We start from the raw sequence: 19,732 nt of genomic DNA, 5'->3' as shown, positions 1-19,732 counted from the left end.
GGAATGGATGTGGGAAGACAGGTCGTTGTGGGACACACTGTCTGGTCCATCAGCCAAGACTGCCCGTCAGTATTGCTATTTTCTGTGGTGTCCATTTTGGTCTCTCGAGAGTTGGGGATGTAATCGGACCACACCACAGAAACCCCACATGGTGCAAGGCTAATTACTCAGGGAGGTCGCCTGTTATTCCTGAGGCTCCGTTCACGACACATCTTCCCACGTGCAACGCACACCTCTCCACAGATCGCATTACACCTTGGGCTGGGTGTTGTGGAGTTGGGAAGGGACAAGGAATGGATGTGGGAAGACAGGTCGTTGTGGGACACACTGTCTGGTCCATCAGCCAAGACCTTCCACACGGACAGTGCTACTTCAGTGGTGCTCCCGGAGAGGGGGAGAGATTTTTCTGAAATTGTAAACATTTAGTAGTCTGTACAAGTACATCTCATCTACTGGTCTCCATCCCATTCGCATAATTTATTCGTGGTGTTTTTTTCTTAAACTGTATTTGAGTCGTTTCAGGGCGCAGTCCCATAGTTTTCAGGTTGTTCTTCACAGTTGGAACTCATTTATTCAATAGGCGATTTAGGCATTTCTCGGTTCTTTTATGTCAAGCCCTGTTCTTGTATATGGTTTAGTTCTGGGTGTATTACCTGTCTGTATCAGCATATGCAATTCTATTGAAGGTTTTCCGCTATGACTGCCACTTCAAGCTAGCGTCGCATGTGGTCGCTTCCTTCTGTGTTTTGAGGTCACTCTTCTAGACCATCGTAAGATCCTCATCTTTGTAATCTGGAACTTTGTCTGATTTGCTTATGACCCAACAGTGTGAGTCGCACGTTATAACCCGTCTTATCGCTCGTTTGTATATATTTCCTTTGACTTCGATGGGCATTTTTGCACAGATGACCCCGTTAGTGGTCTCCCTTTCAACCACACATTTTTCATACGATTTTCAGCCTCTTCACCCGCGGTAGCTGCTGATGCTACTATTGATCCGGGGTACGTGAACTGGTCGAGTGGTGTTGAAAGGCGGCTACTGTCCACGCAGCTTTGTTGAGCGCACGCGCGTGCTCGCGCACCACGCACCAGTCATTTTCAAAGTACCTGGTCGCTGGCACTTTAGTCTGGCAGCGCATGCACTTGGCCCTGTCCCACGTGGTATCTCTTGGCCGCGCGCAAAACTTGGACCTGTGTCAGCAAGTGACGACGCTGGCCGCCAAAACTCAGTTACGGAACAAGTCGCACTCTGAGTATTGCATCTTGTTCGACTGGGTGGAATCTAGACGCTTGTCCTGTGCTCTCGTGTCCATCGAAAGGCCTGCTGCCAACATGCTGATCCAAAAGGCTTGGTGAGATGGCTGCAAGCTTCGCACATTGCGTTTCACTTACATTGCTGGAATTTTACGTCTGTTTATAAGCTAGGCTAAGTCAAACTAACTTACAGTGTCGCGGGTTTTTTTTTCGATTTTCTGAAGGAACTTAACATTCGTTTGTACACCATTCAGTTTCACTTGTGCTACTATCCAGTTATAGCTCATCTATTCCTGAGTACAAATAATACGCAATGTCTCTCTTCTCCCTCCCCCTTCTCTCTCTCTCTCTCTCTCTCTCTCTCTCTCTCTCTCTCTCTCTCTCTCTCCTGTCTCGTAAAAGGACGACAAACATTTCTGTCATGTAGTCTTGTGGCATTCGTGTGTGATTATGTAAATTTGAAGCTTTGCACACCAGTGCACTGAGTGTGTTCGCCACCAAAATTCAGTTCCACAAGCACATCAATTCATAGATTCTAGATTTTTCATCCGACAAATTATACAAATGGCAAGAACGTTTGTCGTGCACAGATTTAACATAGGAGGCAAAGCTTAATAGACGGCGCTTGTTAACCATGCAATATTTGTGGTCAGTGTCTAAAACTGAACATTTCATAACTGTTTCAAAGTAGTCCATTGATGCTCTTGCGAAGATTCTGCCACATCAGAAATAATCGTGTCGTTGGTTGCGTATTCAAAGGTCCATTTTCAATAATTTTGGAGTAATTTTCAGGGAAAATATATGTTCCGAACTTTTCTAGGACATTCAGTTTTAAATTTCCAAGAAGTGATAGGCTTTCTGTGTTACAAGTGCGTTTTCTAGATGTACTTGTGGTTTGTAACTGGTGGCCGTTCTGGAGAAGTGGCAATACTCCGTTTTGGTTCGGCTCACTCGAAGTCCTCGACCGTCTTGAGCTGCGAACCAAGGATTAAGTATGATCGTGCTGCATTTCTGTTAGAAATTCTTCTGTAACAAGAATGTCTTCATCGAATAAACGTGCACATGAAGTTCGTTTCTGTAGGTGTTCTGTGACACTATTCATGATAATACTGAATAGCAGTGGACTCCAAGCAGATCCTTCGTGGACCCCCAACTTTTAACTTTTCGCTGACACCTGCTGGATTTACAACTTTTTGTTGATGATCTCGTACATGTCCTCGAGAATATAGGTGTAGTGCTCTGACACACGCCGCACGTGAACTGCTTGCCAATAAGCTTTCCTGGCACTCGGTCGAAAGCTATTTCGAGGTCAATAAACACAAGATGTTACATTTTTCCATTGTGGTCTTAGTGCTATAAGTAGCGTCTATAGTGGCTACCCCGTTAGTAAAACCACATTGCTTAGAGGTAATTTTTTAATTTTTGTTATCTTATTTGATTGCTTGCAATGACTCTTTCCCACATATCCAAAGTCTGTGCTGTTAGCTTGCTTGCACGATAGATTCCACAATCAGTTAAGTCGCCCTTTGCTTTTGTAAAACAGGGTTAAATCACTTCCACTCCAGTTATCAGGCATTGCCACTACGGCTGCAGTACATTAGGACTTCGTTTTTACGAAACAGATCTGATGATGACCATTAGACCGCAACCGGTAATCTGTTAACAAAAAGTTTTGTAACCATAGACGTAAAGTAGGAAAACGTACGGCTAAATAGTTTAGTGAGCCATAACATGCGGGAATCCCCACAGTTCGCTAGAAGTTCAATAGGTATTTCGTTGGATCCAGCTGCTTTACCGTTTTTCATATTTTAAGCACGATCTTACTTTTTCCGGCGTTTTAACTTCTAATGGGACTTGAGCTGGTAGTAAACCATATAATGCTTCTTGAGGTAACTCCTCATTTAACAATTTTTTGTCGTATTCGTGCCACCTTTCATTAATATCCTTACTAGAAGTTACTAATGTATCAGAACTATTTTTAGTACAGTTATTGTTTTCATATCTTTGGTGTGATTGTTTTTAAACGCAGTAATTTTGAAAATTCCGTTGTCCTTTTAGCGGTTTCAACTCGGTCGTAAACACAATTATCACCTATTACTTTCGAGGCAGCAGCCAGCCGATTCGCCTTTTTTTCCCCCCTAAGCAAAGGTATCGGTTCCTGCTTCCGACGTTTGCTTCTCTTTGAAATACATTTTCTTTGTTGCAGTGCTTTATTTTTACGTAGGCGTTCCGCCAGTTTGGGTCATTGTCTGGTATTCGCTTGCTTTTGCACGTAACTACCACTTCCTCGGCTGCAGTCATCATATCTTTCCTGCTCATTTCATACTTTCCCGTGTACTCCATAGTCTTGGGTGCTATCGACATCCGTTGTGGGCTTTGAAGATTGAATCATTTTACTCGTGGTTTCCTTTTCTTTTCATCTGCTGTGTTCCAAAGTGGAATTCTAAGCATGCTAACAATAGTCGGTTATAATGTTGTTAATGGCTCGCTAGAGATCAGGTTACAATCCCTAAAGTACTTACAGAAGAAGCTAAAGCACATAGTGTAATCTATTTGTGATGCAGATATGCCACTTTTTTAACTGGTAAGATGTTTCTTTTTGGAAAAAGATATTAATGATTGATATGTTAAAGTTGTTAGCATCCAGGATCTCTTCGCCCTGGGCACTGGAATAGCCGTATCATAATTTCTGTGAACTGTAAATTCAGGTGGGGCATGTTTACTCACATGTCCATTAATAGCACCTACAATTATCTCATTTTCAGAAGGTGGTATACTTTGCCATTGATCGTGTAGGTCATCCCAGAACTCATCATTTTCATCACCTATATATCCAGTTTGATGGGCGTAAGAAGATACACAGTTCAAAAATATTATGGGAAGACCTGTACGTTAAAAATATTTTGCTAAAGTAGCATCTGTGATCTTATTGCATGGCTTGAGATCTTCGGTTTCAGTGTTGTTGTTGTTGTTGTGGTCTTCAGTCCTGAGACTGGTTTGATGGAGCTCTCCATGCTACTCTATCCTGTGCAAGCTTCTTCATCTCCCAGTACCTACTGCAGCCAACATCCTTCTGAATCTGCTTAGTTTATTCATCTCTTGGTCTCCCTCTACGATTTTTACCCTCCACGCAGCCCTCCAATGCTAAATTGGTGATCCCTTGATGCCTCAGAATGTGTCCTACCAACCGATCCCTTCTTCTAGTCAAGTTGTACCACAAACCCCTCTTCTCCCCAATCCTATTCAATACCTCCTCATTAGTTATGTGATCTACCCATTTAATCTTCAGCATTCTTCTGTAGCACCACATTTCGAAAGCTTCTATTCTCTTCTTGTCCAAACTATTTATCGTCCATGTTTCACTTCCATACATGGCTACACCCATACAAATACTTTCAGAAACGACTTCCTGACACTTAAATCTATACTCGATGTTAACAAATTTCTCTTCTTCAGAAACGCTTTCCTTGCCATTGCCAGTCTACATTTTATATCCTCTCTACTTCGACCATCATCAGTTATTTTGCACCCCAAATAGCAAAACTCCTTTACTACTTTACGTGACTCATTTCCTAATCGAATTCCCTCAGCATCACCCGACTTAATTTGACTACATTCCATTATCCTCGTTTTGCTTTTGTTGATGTTCATCTTATATCCTCCCTTCAAGACACTGTCCATTCCGTTCAACTGCTCTTCCAAGTCCTTTGCTGTCTCTGACAGAATTACAATGTCATCAGCGAACCTCAAAGTTTTTATTTCTTCTCCATGGATTTTAATACCTACTCCGAATTTTTCTTTTGTTTCCTTTACTGCTTGCTCAATATAGAGATTGGATAACATCGGGGAGAGGCTAAAACCCTGTCTCACTCCCTTCCCAACCACTGCTTCCCTTTCATATCCCTCGACTCTTATAACTGCCATCTGGTTTCTGTACAAATTGTACATAACCATTCGCTCCCTGTATTTTACCCCTGCAACCTTCAGAATTTTAAAGAGAGCATTCCCGTCAACGTTGTCAAAAGCTTTCTCCAAGTTTACAAATGCTAGAAACGTAGGTTTGCCTTTTCTTAGTCTAGCTTCTAAGATAAGTCGTAGGGTCAGTATTGCCTCACGTGTTCCCATATTTCTACGGAATCCAAACTGATCTTCACCGAGGTCGGCTTCTACCAGTTTTTCCATTCGTCTGTAAAGAATTCGCGCTAGTATTTTGCAACTGTGACTTATTAAACTGATAGTTCGGTAATTTTCACATCTGTCAACACCTGCTTTCTTTGGGATTGGAATTATTATATTCTTCTTGAAGTCTGAGGGTATTTCGCCTGTCTCATACATCTTGCTCACCAGATGGTAGAGTTTTGTTAGGACTAGCTCTCCCAAGGCCGTCAGTAGTTCTAATGGAATGTTGTCTACTCCTGGGGCCTTGTTTCGACTCAGATCTTTCAGTGCTCTGTCAAACTCTTCACGCAGTATCGTATCTCCCATTTCATCTTCATCTATATTCTCTTCCCTTTCTATAACATTGCCCTCAAGTACATCGCCCTTGTATAGTCCCTCTATATACTCCTTCCACCTTTCTGCTTTCCCTTCTTTGCTAAGAACTGGGTTTCCATCTGAGCTCTTGATATTCATACAAGTGGCTCTCTTTTCTCCAAAGGTCTCTTTAATTTTCCTGTAGGCAGTATCTATCTTACCCCTCGTGAGATAAGCCTCTACATCCTTACATTTGTCCTCTAGCCATGCCTGCTTAGCCATTTTGCACTTCCTGTCGATCTCATTTTTGAGACGTTTGTATTCCTTTTTGCCTGCTTCATTTATTGCATTTTTGTATTTTCTCCTTTCATCAATTAAATTCAATATTTCTTCTGTTAGCCAAGGGTTTCTACTAGCCCTCGTCTTTTTACCGATTTGATCTTCTGCTACCTTCACTATTTCATCCCTCAAAGCTACCCATTCTTCTTCTACTGTATTTCCTTCCCCATTCCTGTCAATTGTTCCCTTATGCTCTCCCTGAAACCCTGTACAACTCTTTCAGTTTATCCAGGTCCCATCTCCTTAAATTCCCACCTTTTTGCAGTTTCATCAGTTTTAATCTACAGTTCGTAAGCAATAGATTGTGGTCAGAGTCCACATCTGCCCCAGGAAATGTCCTACAATTTAAAACCTGGTTCCTAAATCTCTGTCTTACCATTATATAATCTATCTGAAACCTGTCAGTATCTCCAGGCTTCATTCAATTATACAACTATCTTTTATGATTCTTGAACAAAGTGTTAGCTATGATTAAGTTATGCTCTGTGCAAAATTCTACCAGGCGGCTTCCTCTTTCATTTCTTCCCCCCAATCCATATTCACCTACTACGTTTCTTTCTCTGCCTTTTCCTACTATCGAATTCCAGTCACCCATGACAATTAAATTTTCATCTCCCTTCACTACCTGAATAATTTCTTTTATCTCATCATACATTCTTCAATTTCTTCGTCATCTGCAGAGCTAGTTGGCATATAGACTTGTACTACTGTGGTAAGCGTGGGCTTCGTGTCTATCTTGGCCACAATAATGCGTTCACTATACTGTTTGTAGTAGCTTACCCGCACTCCTATTTTTTTATTCATTATTAAACCTACTCCTGCATTACCACTATTTGATTTTGTATTTATAACCCTATATTCACCTGACCAAAAGTCTTGTTCCTCCTGCCACCGAACTTCGCTAATTCCCACTAAAGCTAACTCTAACCTTTTTAAATTTTCTAACCTACCTGCCCGATTAAGGGATCTGATATTCCACGCTCCGATGCGTAGAACGCCAGTTTTCTTTCTCCTGATAACGACGTTCTCTTGAGTGGTCCCCGCCCGGAGATCCAAATGGGGGACTACTTTACCTCGGGAATATTTTACCCAAGAGGACGCCATCATCATTTAGCCATACAGTAAAGCTGCATGCCCTCGGGAAAAATTACGGTCGTAGTTTCCCCTTACTTTCAGCCGTTCGCAGCACCAGCACAGCAAGGCCGTTTTGGTTATTGTTACAAGGCCAGATCAGTCAATCATCCAGACTGTTGCCCCTGCAACTACTGAAAAGGCTGCTGCCCCTCTTCAGGAACCATACGTTTGTCTGGCCTCTCAACAGATACCCCTCCGTTGTGGTTGCACCTACGGTGCGGCTATCTGTATCGCCGAGGCACGCAAGCCTCCCCACCAGCGGCAAGGTCTATGGTTCATGGGGTTGTTAACAATTAAAATCTTTCGTCATCTATTGGCTGTGTTAACACGTTATAGTTTCAGGTGACCCCGTAGACACAAGTGAGTACCAGTGTTTTCTAGTGAGGTACACAGATGGCAGTTGTCACTCGTGGACGTTATATTCAACCAAGCATATGCAATGCGACCTCTTAATGCAGTGCTGGTTGCAAGGGTGCTCTCTTTTGGTCTAAATAGGGTGGAGTTTCGGTCGTGTTGCTGTAGATGCCTGTGCCTGTCCATGTGTCATCCACAGGTTATGGACACGCTACTTGAAGAGAAGTCAGTATAGAAGCCGAGTTAGCCGGCCGTTGTGGCCGAGCTGTTCTAGGCGCTTCAGTCCGGAACCGAGCTCCTACTACGGTCGCAGGTCCGAATCCCGCCTCGGGCATGGATGTGTGTGATGTCCTTAGGTTAGTTCGGTTTAAGTAGTTGTAATTCTAGGGGACTGATGAACTCAAGCCCTATAGTGCTTAGAGCCATTTGAACCAAGCCGAGTTCGACAAGGTCCTCAACACATTACAACCCCACGTGAAGACCGTCGTACGGGCACCACCACAGCACTTCAAGATGATACCACAAAGGCCGCTGTAGTCGCTGTGTTCGATCAGACTGAACAGATTACGCCAAAGGACCTTATGACCTAGCCGGCCGCGGTGGCCGAGCGGTTCTAGGCGCTACAGTCTGGAACCGCGCCACCGCTACGGCCGCAATTTCGAATCCTGCCTCGGGCATGGACGTGTGTGATGTCTTTAGGTTAGTTAAATTTAAGTTGTTCTAAGTTCTAGGGGTCTGAAGACCACAGCAGTTAAGTCCCATAGTGCTCAGAGCCATTTGAACCTTTTTTTTTTTTTTGACCTTATGACCCAGACGTCCTATTCGAGTACCCCGCTTGACACAATATCTTGCATCTCGCCTTCTGCTCTTCTGGTCCCATGTCAACTGGCAACTTCGTCACTGACAAAACGTGTCATTCATTGACGAATCCAGATATTCTCTGACGCTACGTGATGCCCGTGTTCGTGAGGCCCGTGATAGGTGGTATCTGCCAAATGTTTTACAGGAAACCGACGGATTTCCAAGATTCTGCGATGGTGTGAGGAGACTTCAATGTTGACACCCATACGGATCCCGTCGTTGTCCAAAGTCCCTTTACTGCCAGGCAGTGCATCGAACAGATAGTGTTGGACTATGTGGTGGCTACAACATACGGTGGTGCCCCTGAATTCTGATGCCAGGGCTTATGTAGCAGGTGTCAGCAGACATGTCTTGCGAAGCCTAGACATTGAAGTAATGGAATGGCTGGCTCTGACAAGGGAACCTCCCCATCGCACTCCCATCAGATTTAGTTGTAAATTGACACAGTGGATAGGCCATGAAAAACTGAACACAGATCAATCGAGAAAACAGGAAGAAGTTGTGTGGAACTATGAAAAAATAAACAAAATATACAAACTGAGTAGTCCAAGTGTAACATATCCAACATCTAGGACTATATAACACGAAGAGCGCCGTGGTCCCGTGGTTAGAGTGAGCAACTGCGAAACGAGAGGTCCTTGGTTCGAGTCCTCCCTCGAGCAAAAATTTTACTTGCTTTATTTTCGCAAAGTTACGATCTGACCGTTCATTAATTGACGTCTCTGTTCACTGTAATAAGTTCAGTGTCTGTGTTTTGCGACCGCACCACAAAACCGTGCGATTAGTAGACGAAAGGACGTGCCTCTCCAATAGGAACCGAAAACATTTGATCGCAAATTCATAGGTCAACCGATTCCTCCACAGGAAAACACGCCTGAAATATTCTATACGACACTGGTGACGGCATGTGCGTCACATTACAGGAATATGTTGTCGACCCACCTAACTTGCACACTTGGCGAATGGGTAAAAAGATTCTTCTACCTTGCCCGATTTAGGTTTTCTTGTGGATGTTGTAAGGGGTCCGCAGGCCCTTACTACTAAGTTTGCGCTCACACAGGTCGACAGGACAACCATCGATTAGTGTGTGCAGGTCGCGAGAGCTAGAGGAGGGTTTACCGGAGTGCCGAGTGCTGCTTGGGTAGTTTCCCACGAGACGGGAAGAACTGGGCGGAGAGTAGTGTGGAGAGTGCCGAGTCAGGGTGTGGTAGGTTCCCGCGAGGCGGGCAGAGCTGTGCGGAACCCTAGCATTACAAGACTATGACTTCGAGATAATTTATGAACCAGGAGCAACACATATAATACCTGATGCTTTGTCAAGATTACCAGCTGACTCAAGAGGAATGTTGGTGGACAGGCCGGAAGGAGAAGGGGTTAGAATTAACCTGATGAAGGGAGTACAGTATGAAGAATTCATAAGGAAGTTCCTAAGGAATGTGCGTAGGGAACAGAACGAGGACGAGAAATTAAAGACAATTAAAAACAAATACAGGTGTGCAGGAGAGGAAAGAATTCGCACATTCTATTATGTTCACAATGGGATACTTTATAAAAGAAACAAGGAGAGTGAGGAGAACTGGAAACTCTGTGTGCCTGAGCATGTGGTAGAAAAATTAATTTGGTATACGCACTATAGTAATGCGCATTATGGACCGAAGAAGTGTCTGGAAAAGTTGAAGTTGGATTGTGCTTTCAACAACATGGGAAGGCGTATACGTAAAATACTGAGTACATGTGACACCTGTCAGAAATCTAAGACGACCACAGTACAGCACAAAGGATATATGCATCCAATTGTACCAACAGCAATTAAAGACATAGTTGCAGTGGATCTATTTGGGCCACTTCCTGCCTCACGAGGGAATTACACACAAATCTTAGTAGCGGAAGAACTGGTTTCCAAGTACATAAAATTTTACCCGTTGAAGAAAGCTACTAGTAGGGCCATCATTAACCAATTTGAGAAAGACTATTTTCAAAAGGTGTGTATTCCTAAGCGAATATTGAGTGATAATGGGCCACAATTCAGGTCAAACGAATGGACAGAGATGCTAAGTGAGCACGGAATAGAGCAAATTTCCATTTCTAGGTATAGGCCAGCTTCTAACCCAGCGGAACGAACAATGAAGGAGTTGAACCGTTTATGCCGAACCTACTGTCATAGGATGCATGGTTCATGGAAAGAATATCTGGAAGAATTTGAGCGGGTTAGGAATCACCTCCCACATGATTCTACAGGGTTTGCACCATGTGAAGTATTGCTCAATCAGGAACCCGATAGTATTTTTCGTGAGTTGGTAGTCTACCCACCAGGAAGTTCATTGACCTGGGAAAGGAAATTGGAGCTGGTGGAATTAAGTATGAAGGAGAAGGCTAGGAAAAGACAGGAAAGACACGACAAACTAGTGAAACCAATAACTTACCGAGTGGGAGATCTGGTATTAGTAAAGGTTCATGAAGATCAAAGAAAATAAACTCTGAAATACATAAGTTTAACCACGTTTATAAAGGACCATACAGAATTATAAAAATTGGTCATCCTAACACTGTGGAGTTGGAATATGCACGGACAAAGAGAGTGCATGGTAAAGAGCATGTGGAAAACATAAAAAGGTACTACTCACACGAGAACCGAAATAACCCAGATGAGGAAGAGGAACTCGATTAGAGCAAATGTATGAACTGAGAGCGTCTAAGCTCCTTGAAGTAGTGTGTAGGACATGGTTAGGACAATTAGCTGTAAAATGGACATTTGAAAGAGGGAAGGGTTTATTTACATTGTGTTTTGTGATGTATTACAATTAGAGTTGCATATTTCATGTCAAAGATTATCTCAGAATGAATATAAAACCTGTAATAACTATTTTGTAGTAATAATTCATATGTTCTGTGTTTAGGTAATAAATTTTGAGTGTATATGTTGTGTGTTTTCATTTGGTATTGGATTAGAGAGGACTATTGCTGGTTGAGATGAAAAATTGTAAATTTTGGACAATGCCATTTATGTGATGTAATAACCTTTTGTAGAAATTATTGTGGAGGCAGCCCACTACCGGAGTCCAGGATCATTTGATGAATTTGTAATTTCATTGATGATTTGTATTGCATGTTTTGTTCAAATGTAACCATGTTTTTTAATCCCTTGCCGATTCTTTTTCACCTGCAGTTCAAAAGAAGTTTTTGAGGGCGGGGATGTAAGGGGTCCACAGGCCCTTACTACTAAGTTTGCGCTCACACAGGTCGACAGGACAACCATCGATTAGTGTGTGCAGGTCGCGAGAGCTAGAGGGGGGGTTTACCGGAGTGCCGAGTGCTGCTTGGGTAGATTCCCGCGAGACGGGAAGAACTGGGCGGTGAGTAGTGTGGAGAGTGCCGAGTCAGGGTGTGGTAGGTTCCCGCGAGGCGGGCAGAGCTGTGCGGAAGCCAGCAGTTGAATTAATGTAAATTATCGACAAAGGGAGTGGCCATCGCCGCGGTTTAACCCCTTTGTGTTAGTATTATACGGGAAGGTGAGAAAGTTTAATTATAGAGTGATTTCAGTGATATTAAGTGCCGCTATTGAACTTCCGCGTCTACCGCGTCGGCATTACTTGGATTACAGTGATTGGATGTTGCGTGTGACGATTATGAAGAACTAAAGAAACCTGTGCTGAGATTAGCCGTCATTAACAATGTATTGACGAAGGCAGTGGCTGTCTCCTTATTTTGTGCTCTTGCTGAGAATATAGATCTTGTTTGTGAAACTGTGTTGTGTCCTTCTTACCACTAAACAGCACTTATTAAAATATTGACGAAGGACAATACGGAATGTAACATCCCCTGAGCAGTCCAATCCGATTGCCAGCCCATTAGGTACACGGTCACATTAATCAATTATCTAATTTTGGGCTGCTATTCAGATCCCGAACGAGCGGGAACAATAAAATAAATAAAAGGGCGTGTTACAATGTGATAATCACTCCCAAAAAAGTGATGAAAACATTGAGTTTGTCGCATAAACGGCAACAAATGAATGCAACAGTTTCACAGTCGCACAGTTTTCCCTGTGCTCTGTCAAAACAAACGTTTTTAACGTTTTCAAGTTTTTTTTAACTATATATGACGGTAGTATCTGTTCCCCAATGAAATGTATCAACGCCTGCTTGCAGCTAGGGTGTCCATTTAATTATCATTTGTTTTCAAGTTTTTCCGTGTGTAGACCGTCAAATCCTGCATGTGTCCAAGCAAATCTGAACATGTCCTGGAATTTTGGAGAGGAAAGTTGATCATGTCTGAGTGCATGAACTTTGATAATTGTCTGAAAATAAAAAAAATTAAAACTTTTCACTCGAGGGAGGGTTGAACCACGGACCTTCCGTTCCGTAGCTGCTCACGCCGTTTCTCTTATTTGTAGGGCCATGACATATTGGTTGGTAATCTTTTCCAATCTCCCTGGACTCTGACCGCTTTTGCAAGTCCTTGGCTGCTTCCAGGCGGGGAACCGATGCTCGAAGTTGCTAAACGCATGTTGGCAGCGGTACGTCTATTGTCGCCGCTTAGGAGCGACGCCATAATCTTTCATCGCTCCTGGATGCCTCTGACCGTCGCTTAAGGGGGCACTCTAACGGTTGCATGTATCTTGTGTGCTCCTAGTTTTGTGACAGGGAGAAAATTATTTTGGCTTTAAATATTGAAAGCCGTTTGCCACGAGACGCCAAGACTTCGATGCTATCAACTACAACTGACGTCGCCTTTGACTCTACTTCCGCTGCCGCCTCTTACGTGTACTCCAGACTATGGCAGAGCCCACTGCCACTCCAATCCAGTTCCACCTTTGTTGGAAAAACCTGACAGTATAGATCTGTTTAAGGCGCTTACTTCTTCGGCCTGACTGGCCAGTGGGAGGTATTTATTTTCCTCTAGCCCTTCCAGAATCGCACACATATGACACCGGGCGAGCGCCGGGACGCGTCCTCTTGTGTGTAACTTCCCACGACAGCCTCCATACAACTTTTCTGTTAAATTTTAACGTAGCAGTCACACGGGACGTCATTCATTCAGTGTATTTGCATACTTCGTATATTCTGATTTCTCACACAATAAATAAATAACTTTCTGAAATGTGGAAATTTGAAAACTGCCATTATACGGCGTGTCCGTGAAACTATCGTAAAAGTGCTCCCCCGCGCTTTATTCAAAGTTGAACGCTGGTGTACGCGGGTTTGGGGCTGGTTTGTTTACACTATTACTTGAGATGCAAGGGTTGGACGTGGCAGTACATTTCGAGTAACCGAGTACGTTCTTGGACAGCGGACTTGCCGTAGTGGTAACACCGGTTCCGGTCAGATCAGTGAAGTTAAGCGCTGTCGGGCTTGGCTAGCACTTGGATGGGCCACTCTCCGGGTCTACCGAGTGCTATTGGTAGGCAGGGTACACTCAGCCCTTGTGAAGAGCTACTTGACTGAGTTCCGGTCACGAAAACTGGTAACGGCTGGGAGAGCAGTGTCCTGACCAAATGCCCCTCCATATCCAGTGATGCCTAAGGCCTGAGGATGACACGGCGGCAGGTCGGTAACCATTGGGCCTTCAAGGTCTTTTCAGACGGTGCTTGTTTTGTTTTTTAGTACATTTTTCTGGGTGTATGTCTACCTATTATTCAGCAACATTGATACTATGTACTTGCGACAAATATATTTAATATCAAAGAATAATGTTTATTCAGTTTTCTTGATTATGTGCATGCTTGGGTAAAGGGTGAGTACATACTTTTCGTTGGGATTGTATATTGGTTTTTAGTTTGCCAATAAATGTGATTTAATTCTTTTCACCTGAGAATCGCGCATGTGGAATTAATCACTGTTAACTAACACACTTAAGTTCATTCAATTTAACATTACTCGATTTTGTCGCTACTTGATCACACGGTCATTTACATTATTTACTCGTAAATTTATGTCGACTGCCCGGTTGTGTTATATTCATAAAAATCGATCGTATCAGTCACAGTGAACGATGAGTTTAATACAGACGCGTTCTTGCACTCCATCAGGACACAAACAGCGAGCTCCTTCGCACACTCATGGAAAATGACGTGCTGAAGTGTTCTGAATACCGGATATAACGAATGTGGACGTGTAAGGACTCTTTTTGTACGATTGTGTGCTGGTATCTGCTCGCTCACTTCCACTGAGTCGCAGAACAAGAGCACAGATAAAGACGAAACTCGGTCGCACACTAAGGCACCTTGACATCGTTAATAATGCGAATAATGTCCGTTTTAACCTGCTGTTTATGATCTATGTACCTTAGATGTCCATAATGATCTGAATATGAAGAACTGTTGAACACAAATCGCATTTTCTTTACAGACTTGATTGAATAGGTTTGTTTATAAATAAATAAATCTTCTGCTACCAGTCACGATTTTCTTTATTTTACTAAAAAAATCGTGACTGGTAGCAGAAGATTTATTTATTTATAAACAAACCTATTGTATCTACAGTCGCAGGCTTTCAAAAACCATTTATAATGGATCAAATCAGACTTGATTGAGTAAACTGGGAATCTACACTATGTGATCAAAAGTATCCGTACACCACCAAAAACATACGTTTTTCATATTAGGTGCATTTTGCTGCCACGTACTGACAGGTACTCCATATCAGCGACCTCAGTAGTCATTAGACATCGAGAGAGAGCAGAATGGGGCGCTCCGCGGAACTCACGGACTTCGAACGTGGCCAGGTGACTGGGAGTCACTTGTGTCATATGTCTGTACGCGAGATTTCCACACTCCTAAACATCCCTAGGTCCACTGTTTCCGTTGTGATAGTGAAGTGGAAACGTGAAGGGACTCGCTTAGCACAAAAGCTTACGGGCCGACCTCGTCTGTTGACTGACAGAAACTGCCGACAGTTGAAGAGGGTCGTGATGTGTAATAGGTTGACAGCTATACAGATCAACACAGGAATTCCAAACTGCATCAGGATCTACTGGAAGTACTATGACAGTTAGACAGGAGGTGAGAAAACTTGGATTTCATGGTCGAGCGGCTGCTCATAAGCCACACATCACGCCGGTAAATGACAAACGATGCCTCGATTGGTGTAAGGTGCGTAAACATTGGACGACTGAACAGTGAAAAAACGTTGTGTGAAGAGACGAATCACGGTACACAATGTGGCGATCCGATGGCAGGGTGTGGGTATGGCGATTGCCCGGTGAACGTCAGATGCCAGCGTGTGTAGTGTCAACACTAAAATTCCGAGGTGGTGGTGTTATGGTGTGGTCGTGTTTTTCATGTTGTTTTTTCTTGTTGTTTTGCTTGGCACTATCACAGCACAGGCCTACACTGGTTTTTTAAGCACCTTCTTGCTTCCCACTGTTGAAGAACAATTCGGGGATGGCGATTGCATCTTTCAGTACGATCGAGCACCTGTTCATAATGTACGGCCTGTGGCGGAGTGATTACACAATAACATCCCTGTAATGGACTGGCCTGCTCAGAGTGCTGACCTGAACTATATAGAAAACCTTTGGGATGTTTTGAAACGCCGACTTCGTGCCAGGCCTCACCACCGACATCGACACCTCTCCTCAGTGCAGCATTCCGTGAATAATGGGCTGCCATTCCACAAGAAAACTTCCAGCACCTGATTGAACGCATGCCTGCGAAAGTGGAAGCTGTCATCAAGGCTAAGGGTGGGCCATCACCATATTAAATTCCAGCATTACCGATGGAGGGCGCCACGAACTTGTAAGTAATTTTCAGCCTGGTGTCCGGATACTTTTGATCACATAGTGTATGTCTCAAAGAGTCTTCCCTGAGCCTCACAGCACATCTGACGCTTTTGCAGTAATGGTTGTCCTGCTCTGTCGAGCACTGAAGGATTCTGCTTACTGTCATGAAACACATCACAGGTGCAGGCAGCCAGTTCAGGTTATGTGGCTATTGGGGCATTGTACGCCACACGCTTCACATACCTCAGAGTTTAAGATCAGGGAGTGAAGTTCCCTCCACTGCCCTCATGACACACTTTTCTGTCCTCCTTGCGCAACGTTTTTACGTGTGCCACACTACTGCACCGTCTCTCACCCTCCTGGCTCGATCCTTTTCTCCTCTAGCACTTCCGCACTCTTTTCAGCCCCAAGTGGTTTCTCCCTTATCTGTTAGTAGCGGCCGATAATCCATTCAACTGGCACGGTACCTACAATGGTGGGCGCTCTAGTTCCAGTTCTGCTATCAGTTCTATTCCCTACCCCACTACACTCATGTTGACTTCTCTTCACGTCTGCTTCAGCTCTGATCCCATCTTCACTTCTACCTGGATGTCGCCACTGTGGAAGCTATGATCATCCCTCCTTTGGCCATCATTTCATTGCTTGTCACATCAACGAGGACACAGGGCTCCACATGGTTCTCCACCTGATGCTATGCAATTGCTCACCTGGCTTCAAGCAACTGTAACACCCGGAGGCCCCAGCCTACAGGTATCACCAGGACAAGTCCTCTGCTCTTGACCTGGTGTTCTGGTTTCAGGAGAACAGAGGCCGCCTCGAGTTTGACAGCCATCCAGCACTGCCTCTTGTCTCTCTTGCATGTTAGACTGTGGGGCATTGTGATAGCCAAGCACCTGAACCCCTGACCTGTCTGCAGGCAGGGCATAGATACAGCTAACACGCACACATTTGCCTCAGGCCCCACTAGCCAGAGAGAGCACTCACCCTTTTACAGTCCAGCTAGCATCTATTCTATCTCCACTGCTCCATGAGGACACCTGTGTTCGCTAGAAACAATCAGCACTGGTTTTGGAAAATCTTTTCAGTCTTCAGGGTTCAGCTTTAGATGAAGTCACACTTCAGTATATTACGACATACAACCTCACTGGCTCCTCTTCCTGGGTCTGGTGTTCTACTGTCACGTTTTGTATCAGAGGTGTAGTCCTCCACAAGGCCCATCATAGACTCCGCCAGCCTGTCTCAACTACAGCCTGCGACTGGTTCTCTGGATGGGTCCTCTGCTGCTACACATGCCACATCAGCATAACGCCACCTGAGGTGCACCACAAACTCCCAACTGCCCCAACCACCAGTAAGAACTTAACACCATCTAGGGACATTGAGATGAGCTACCGCCTCTCCTCCCATTCAGAGAGAAATGGCGGGGAGAAATGCCTTGTCGAGCCAGCAACCAATAACATAAATGGGCTATGTGGGCAATGAACGTCTCTGCAGATGACAGACACGAGAAGCCCATACTCTGCCCTGCCACCAGGCAGGCAACAACCCAAGAACCGCCACAGAAGTCAATGGGCCTCTGAACCTTTTCTGATCCGTGGGCCACGTGACCGAAAATGGCAGCAGCAGTGACCTGCAGCATGGGCAGTTTTTAGGTTGGCACTTGGGCCACTAAAGGTCACTCCAGGTGAGCTCCCTGGACATGGCGCTGACTGCAAAAGCATTCCAACAATCAGGATTATTATTGTGTTCAGAACTAAATCTCAGTCGAGACGTCTACAGGCCTATGGCCCTCAGTTATTACTGTTCAATTAATGTCCAAGAAGCGGCTGTTTCATTTACTGTATTACATCTTAAATCCTGTCGGAGATAAGCTCAGGCCTTCGGCCTATTGTTTATTTAACGCAATTTTAAATGTACTGTGACCTGAACAGGCTTTCTGTCTAGGGTATCACTTACTTGCTGCATATTCAAGAAGTATTCTGTTCAATTTTACTTGTGTTTGAACTGGCTGCCGTCGGAGAAGATTGTTGTTTGCGATGTAATAAACTTCACTCAGTTCTATACCTGGGTATTTTTCCTCTTCTGCCTTCAGGTGTTCCCAAGAAAAGTGTATTGCGATCCTTACTGTTCACGTTGTTTATTAACGATATGTCAAACAATGTTAGTACTGTCCTCGGATTTTTTTCAGATGCAGTTATCCATAATAAAGAACTGTATGAAAAAGCTGTACAAATATGCAGTCAGATAATAATAAGATTTGAGAGTGGTACAAATGTTGGTAACTTGCTTTACATGTTCAGAAATGTTTGCATGTTACATATCGCAAAATTGTCGTACCCTTTTACAATATCAATGAGCCACAAATGTAGTGAGCGAACTTATACAATTATCTGGGTGTAATAGTATGTAGTGGTATGAAATGAAATGATTAAATGGGTTTAATCGTAGGCAAAGCAGGTGATAGACCTTGACTCAACAATAGGTTGCTGGTAAAATGCAGTCAGTCTTCGAGGAGAGTGGTTACAAACACGCGTATGACCCGAGCTAGAATATTACTAAAACTGTGCAAGTGGGGTGGGGGTGCGGGGGTGGGGGTGGGGGGGGGGGTGGGTGAGTAGGGGGGGGGGTGCAATGCCAAATTTAATGAGCCCAGAAAATCTGTTACTTTGATAACAAGTTTTATGAGGAGGGAACTTCCACGATACAGGTCCTAGAAGATGACTAGCAAACATCTGTCCCATACTGACATACATCTGAATCATAAATGGACAGTAACACAAAAGTTCAAAAGTTCATTTACATATTATGAGGTAGAGAAAGATCTTTCTGCATTGTTCGCTAGTCCAGGTGATATTGCGGAAATTGGACTTATATAGCAGTAAGTGCTCTCCTGCGGGCGATATATGCATGTAAGTGTGCCAAAAAAAACTGTTTTGTCTGCCGCGAAGCTGAGACAGGAGTAGGTAACGGTTAAACATAGTGACATGTGAAACCATTGTTTTGCAAATGAGATTACTTGTAGTGCCTTAAGCAGCTGTGCTGTGGCAAGGAAGTAGTTCGTATTCGTGTCCAAACTTATTCCATACAAAGGCAATCCTAAAGATGGCTCATATGGCCTGTGAATACAATGATGGAAAAAAATCGCAGCAACTAAAAATAAGTAATGAAATTTCGGTAATACATATGTGTAGGTAATATATTTAAATGATTAACTTTGCAAGATCCCAGGTTAATGTAAGTGCGAGATAACCCATTGGAGATGTGAAATGGTGGGATATCAATAACCTGTGTAGCCGCCAGAATGATAAATGCAAACATCCAGTGGGGTATGCACTGTCTTGTACAGGTGCCGGATGTTAGTTTGTGGGATGGAGTTCCATGACTGTTGCATTTGGTCGGTCGATACTGTTGTGGATTGGCAAGAGGGCCAACCCACTAATGTAAGAGTAAGCCGAAAGGCACGCGTTTTAGCTCACGCAGGCTGCCGTGAGGTCTGGAACAGGACAAGGAAGTTAGACTAGAAAAAAAGGATGTAGCTGGTGGAATACTTAACTTTAATCCATTAATGTTGAACGTAGCTCTTGTCTGTACATTATTT

The 19,732-nt window shown here is 43.8% G+C and overlaps 1 protein-coding gene across 1 annotated transcript in view; it reads left to right on the top strand.

Annotated features, from left to right (window-relative positions):
* Positions 1 to 1,238: 1,238 nt before the first annotated feature.
* LOC126252534 (glutamine synthetase 2 cytoplasmic) overlaps positions 1,239 to 19,732 on the top strand; it is a 408,344-nt gene continuing 389,850 nt past the window's right edge. The window contains exon 1 of the mRNA XM_049953432.1: positions 1,239 to 1,352. Within this exon, the coding sequence (XP_049809389.1) occupies positions 1,333 to 1,352 (20 nt within the window). The 5' untranslated portion in view covers positions 1,239 to 1,332. The remainder of the gene's footprint in view (positions 1,353 to 19,732) is intronic.

Source organism: Schistocerca nitens, chromosome 1 (genome assembly GCF_023898315.1).
Source record: "Schistocerca nitens isolate TAMUIC-IGC-003100 chromosome 1, iqSchNite1.1, whole genome shotgun sequence".
In the NCBI taxonomy this organism is placed as follows: domain Eukaryota; kingdom Metazoa; phylum Arthropoda; class Insecta; order Orthoptera; family Acrididae; genus Schistocerca; species Schistocerca nitens.
The sequence above is the reverse complement of the archived record's forward strand: the minus strand, read 5'-3'. Positions and strand labels throughout refer to the sequence as shown.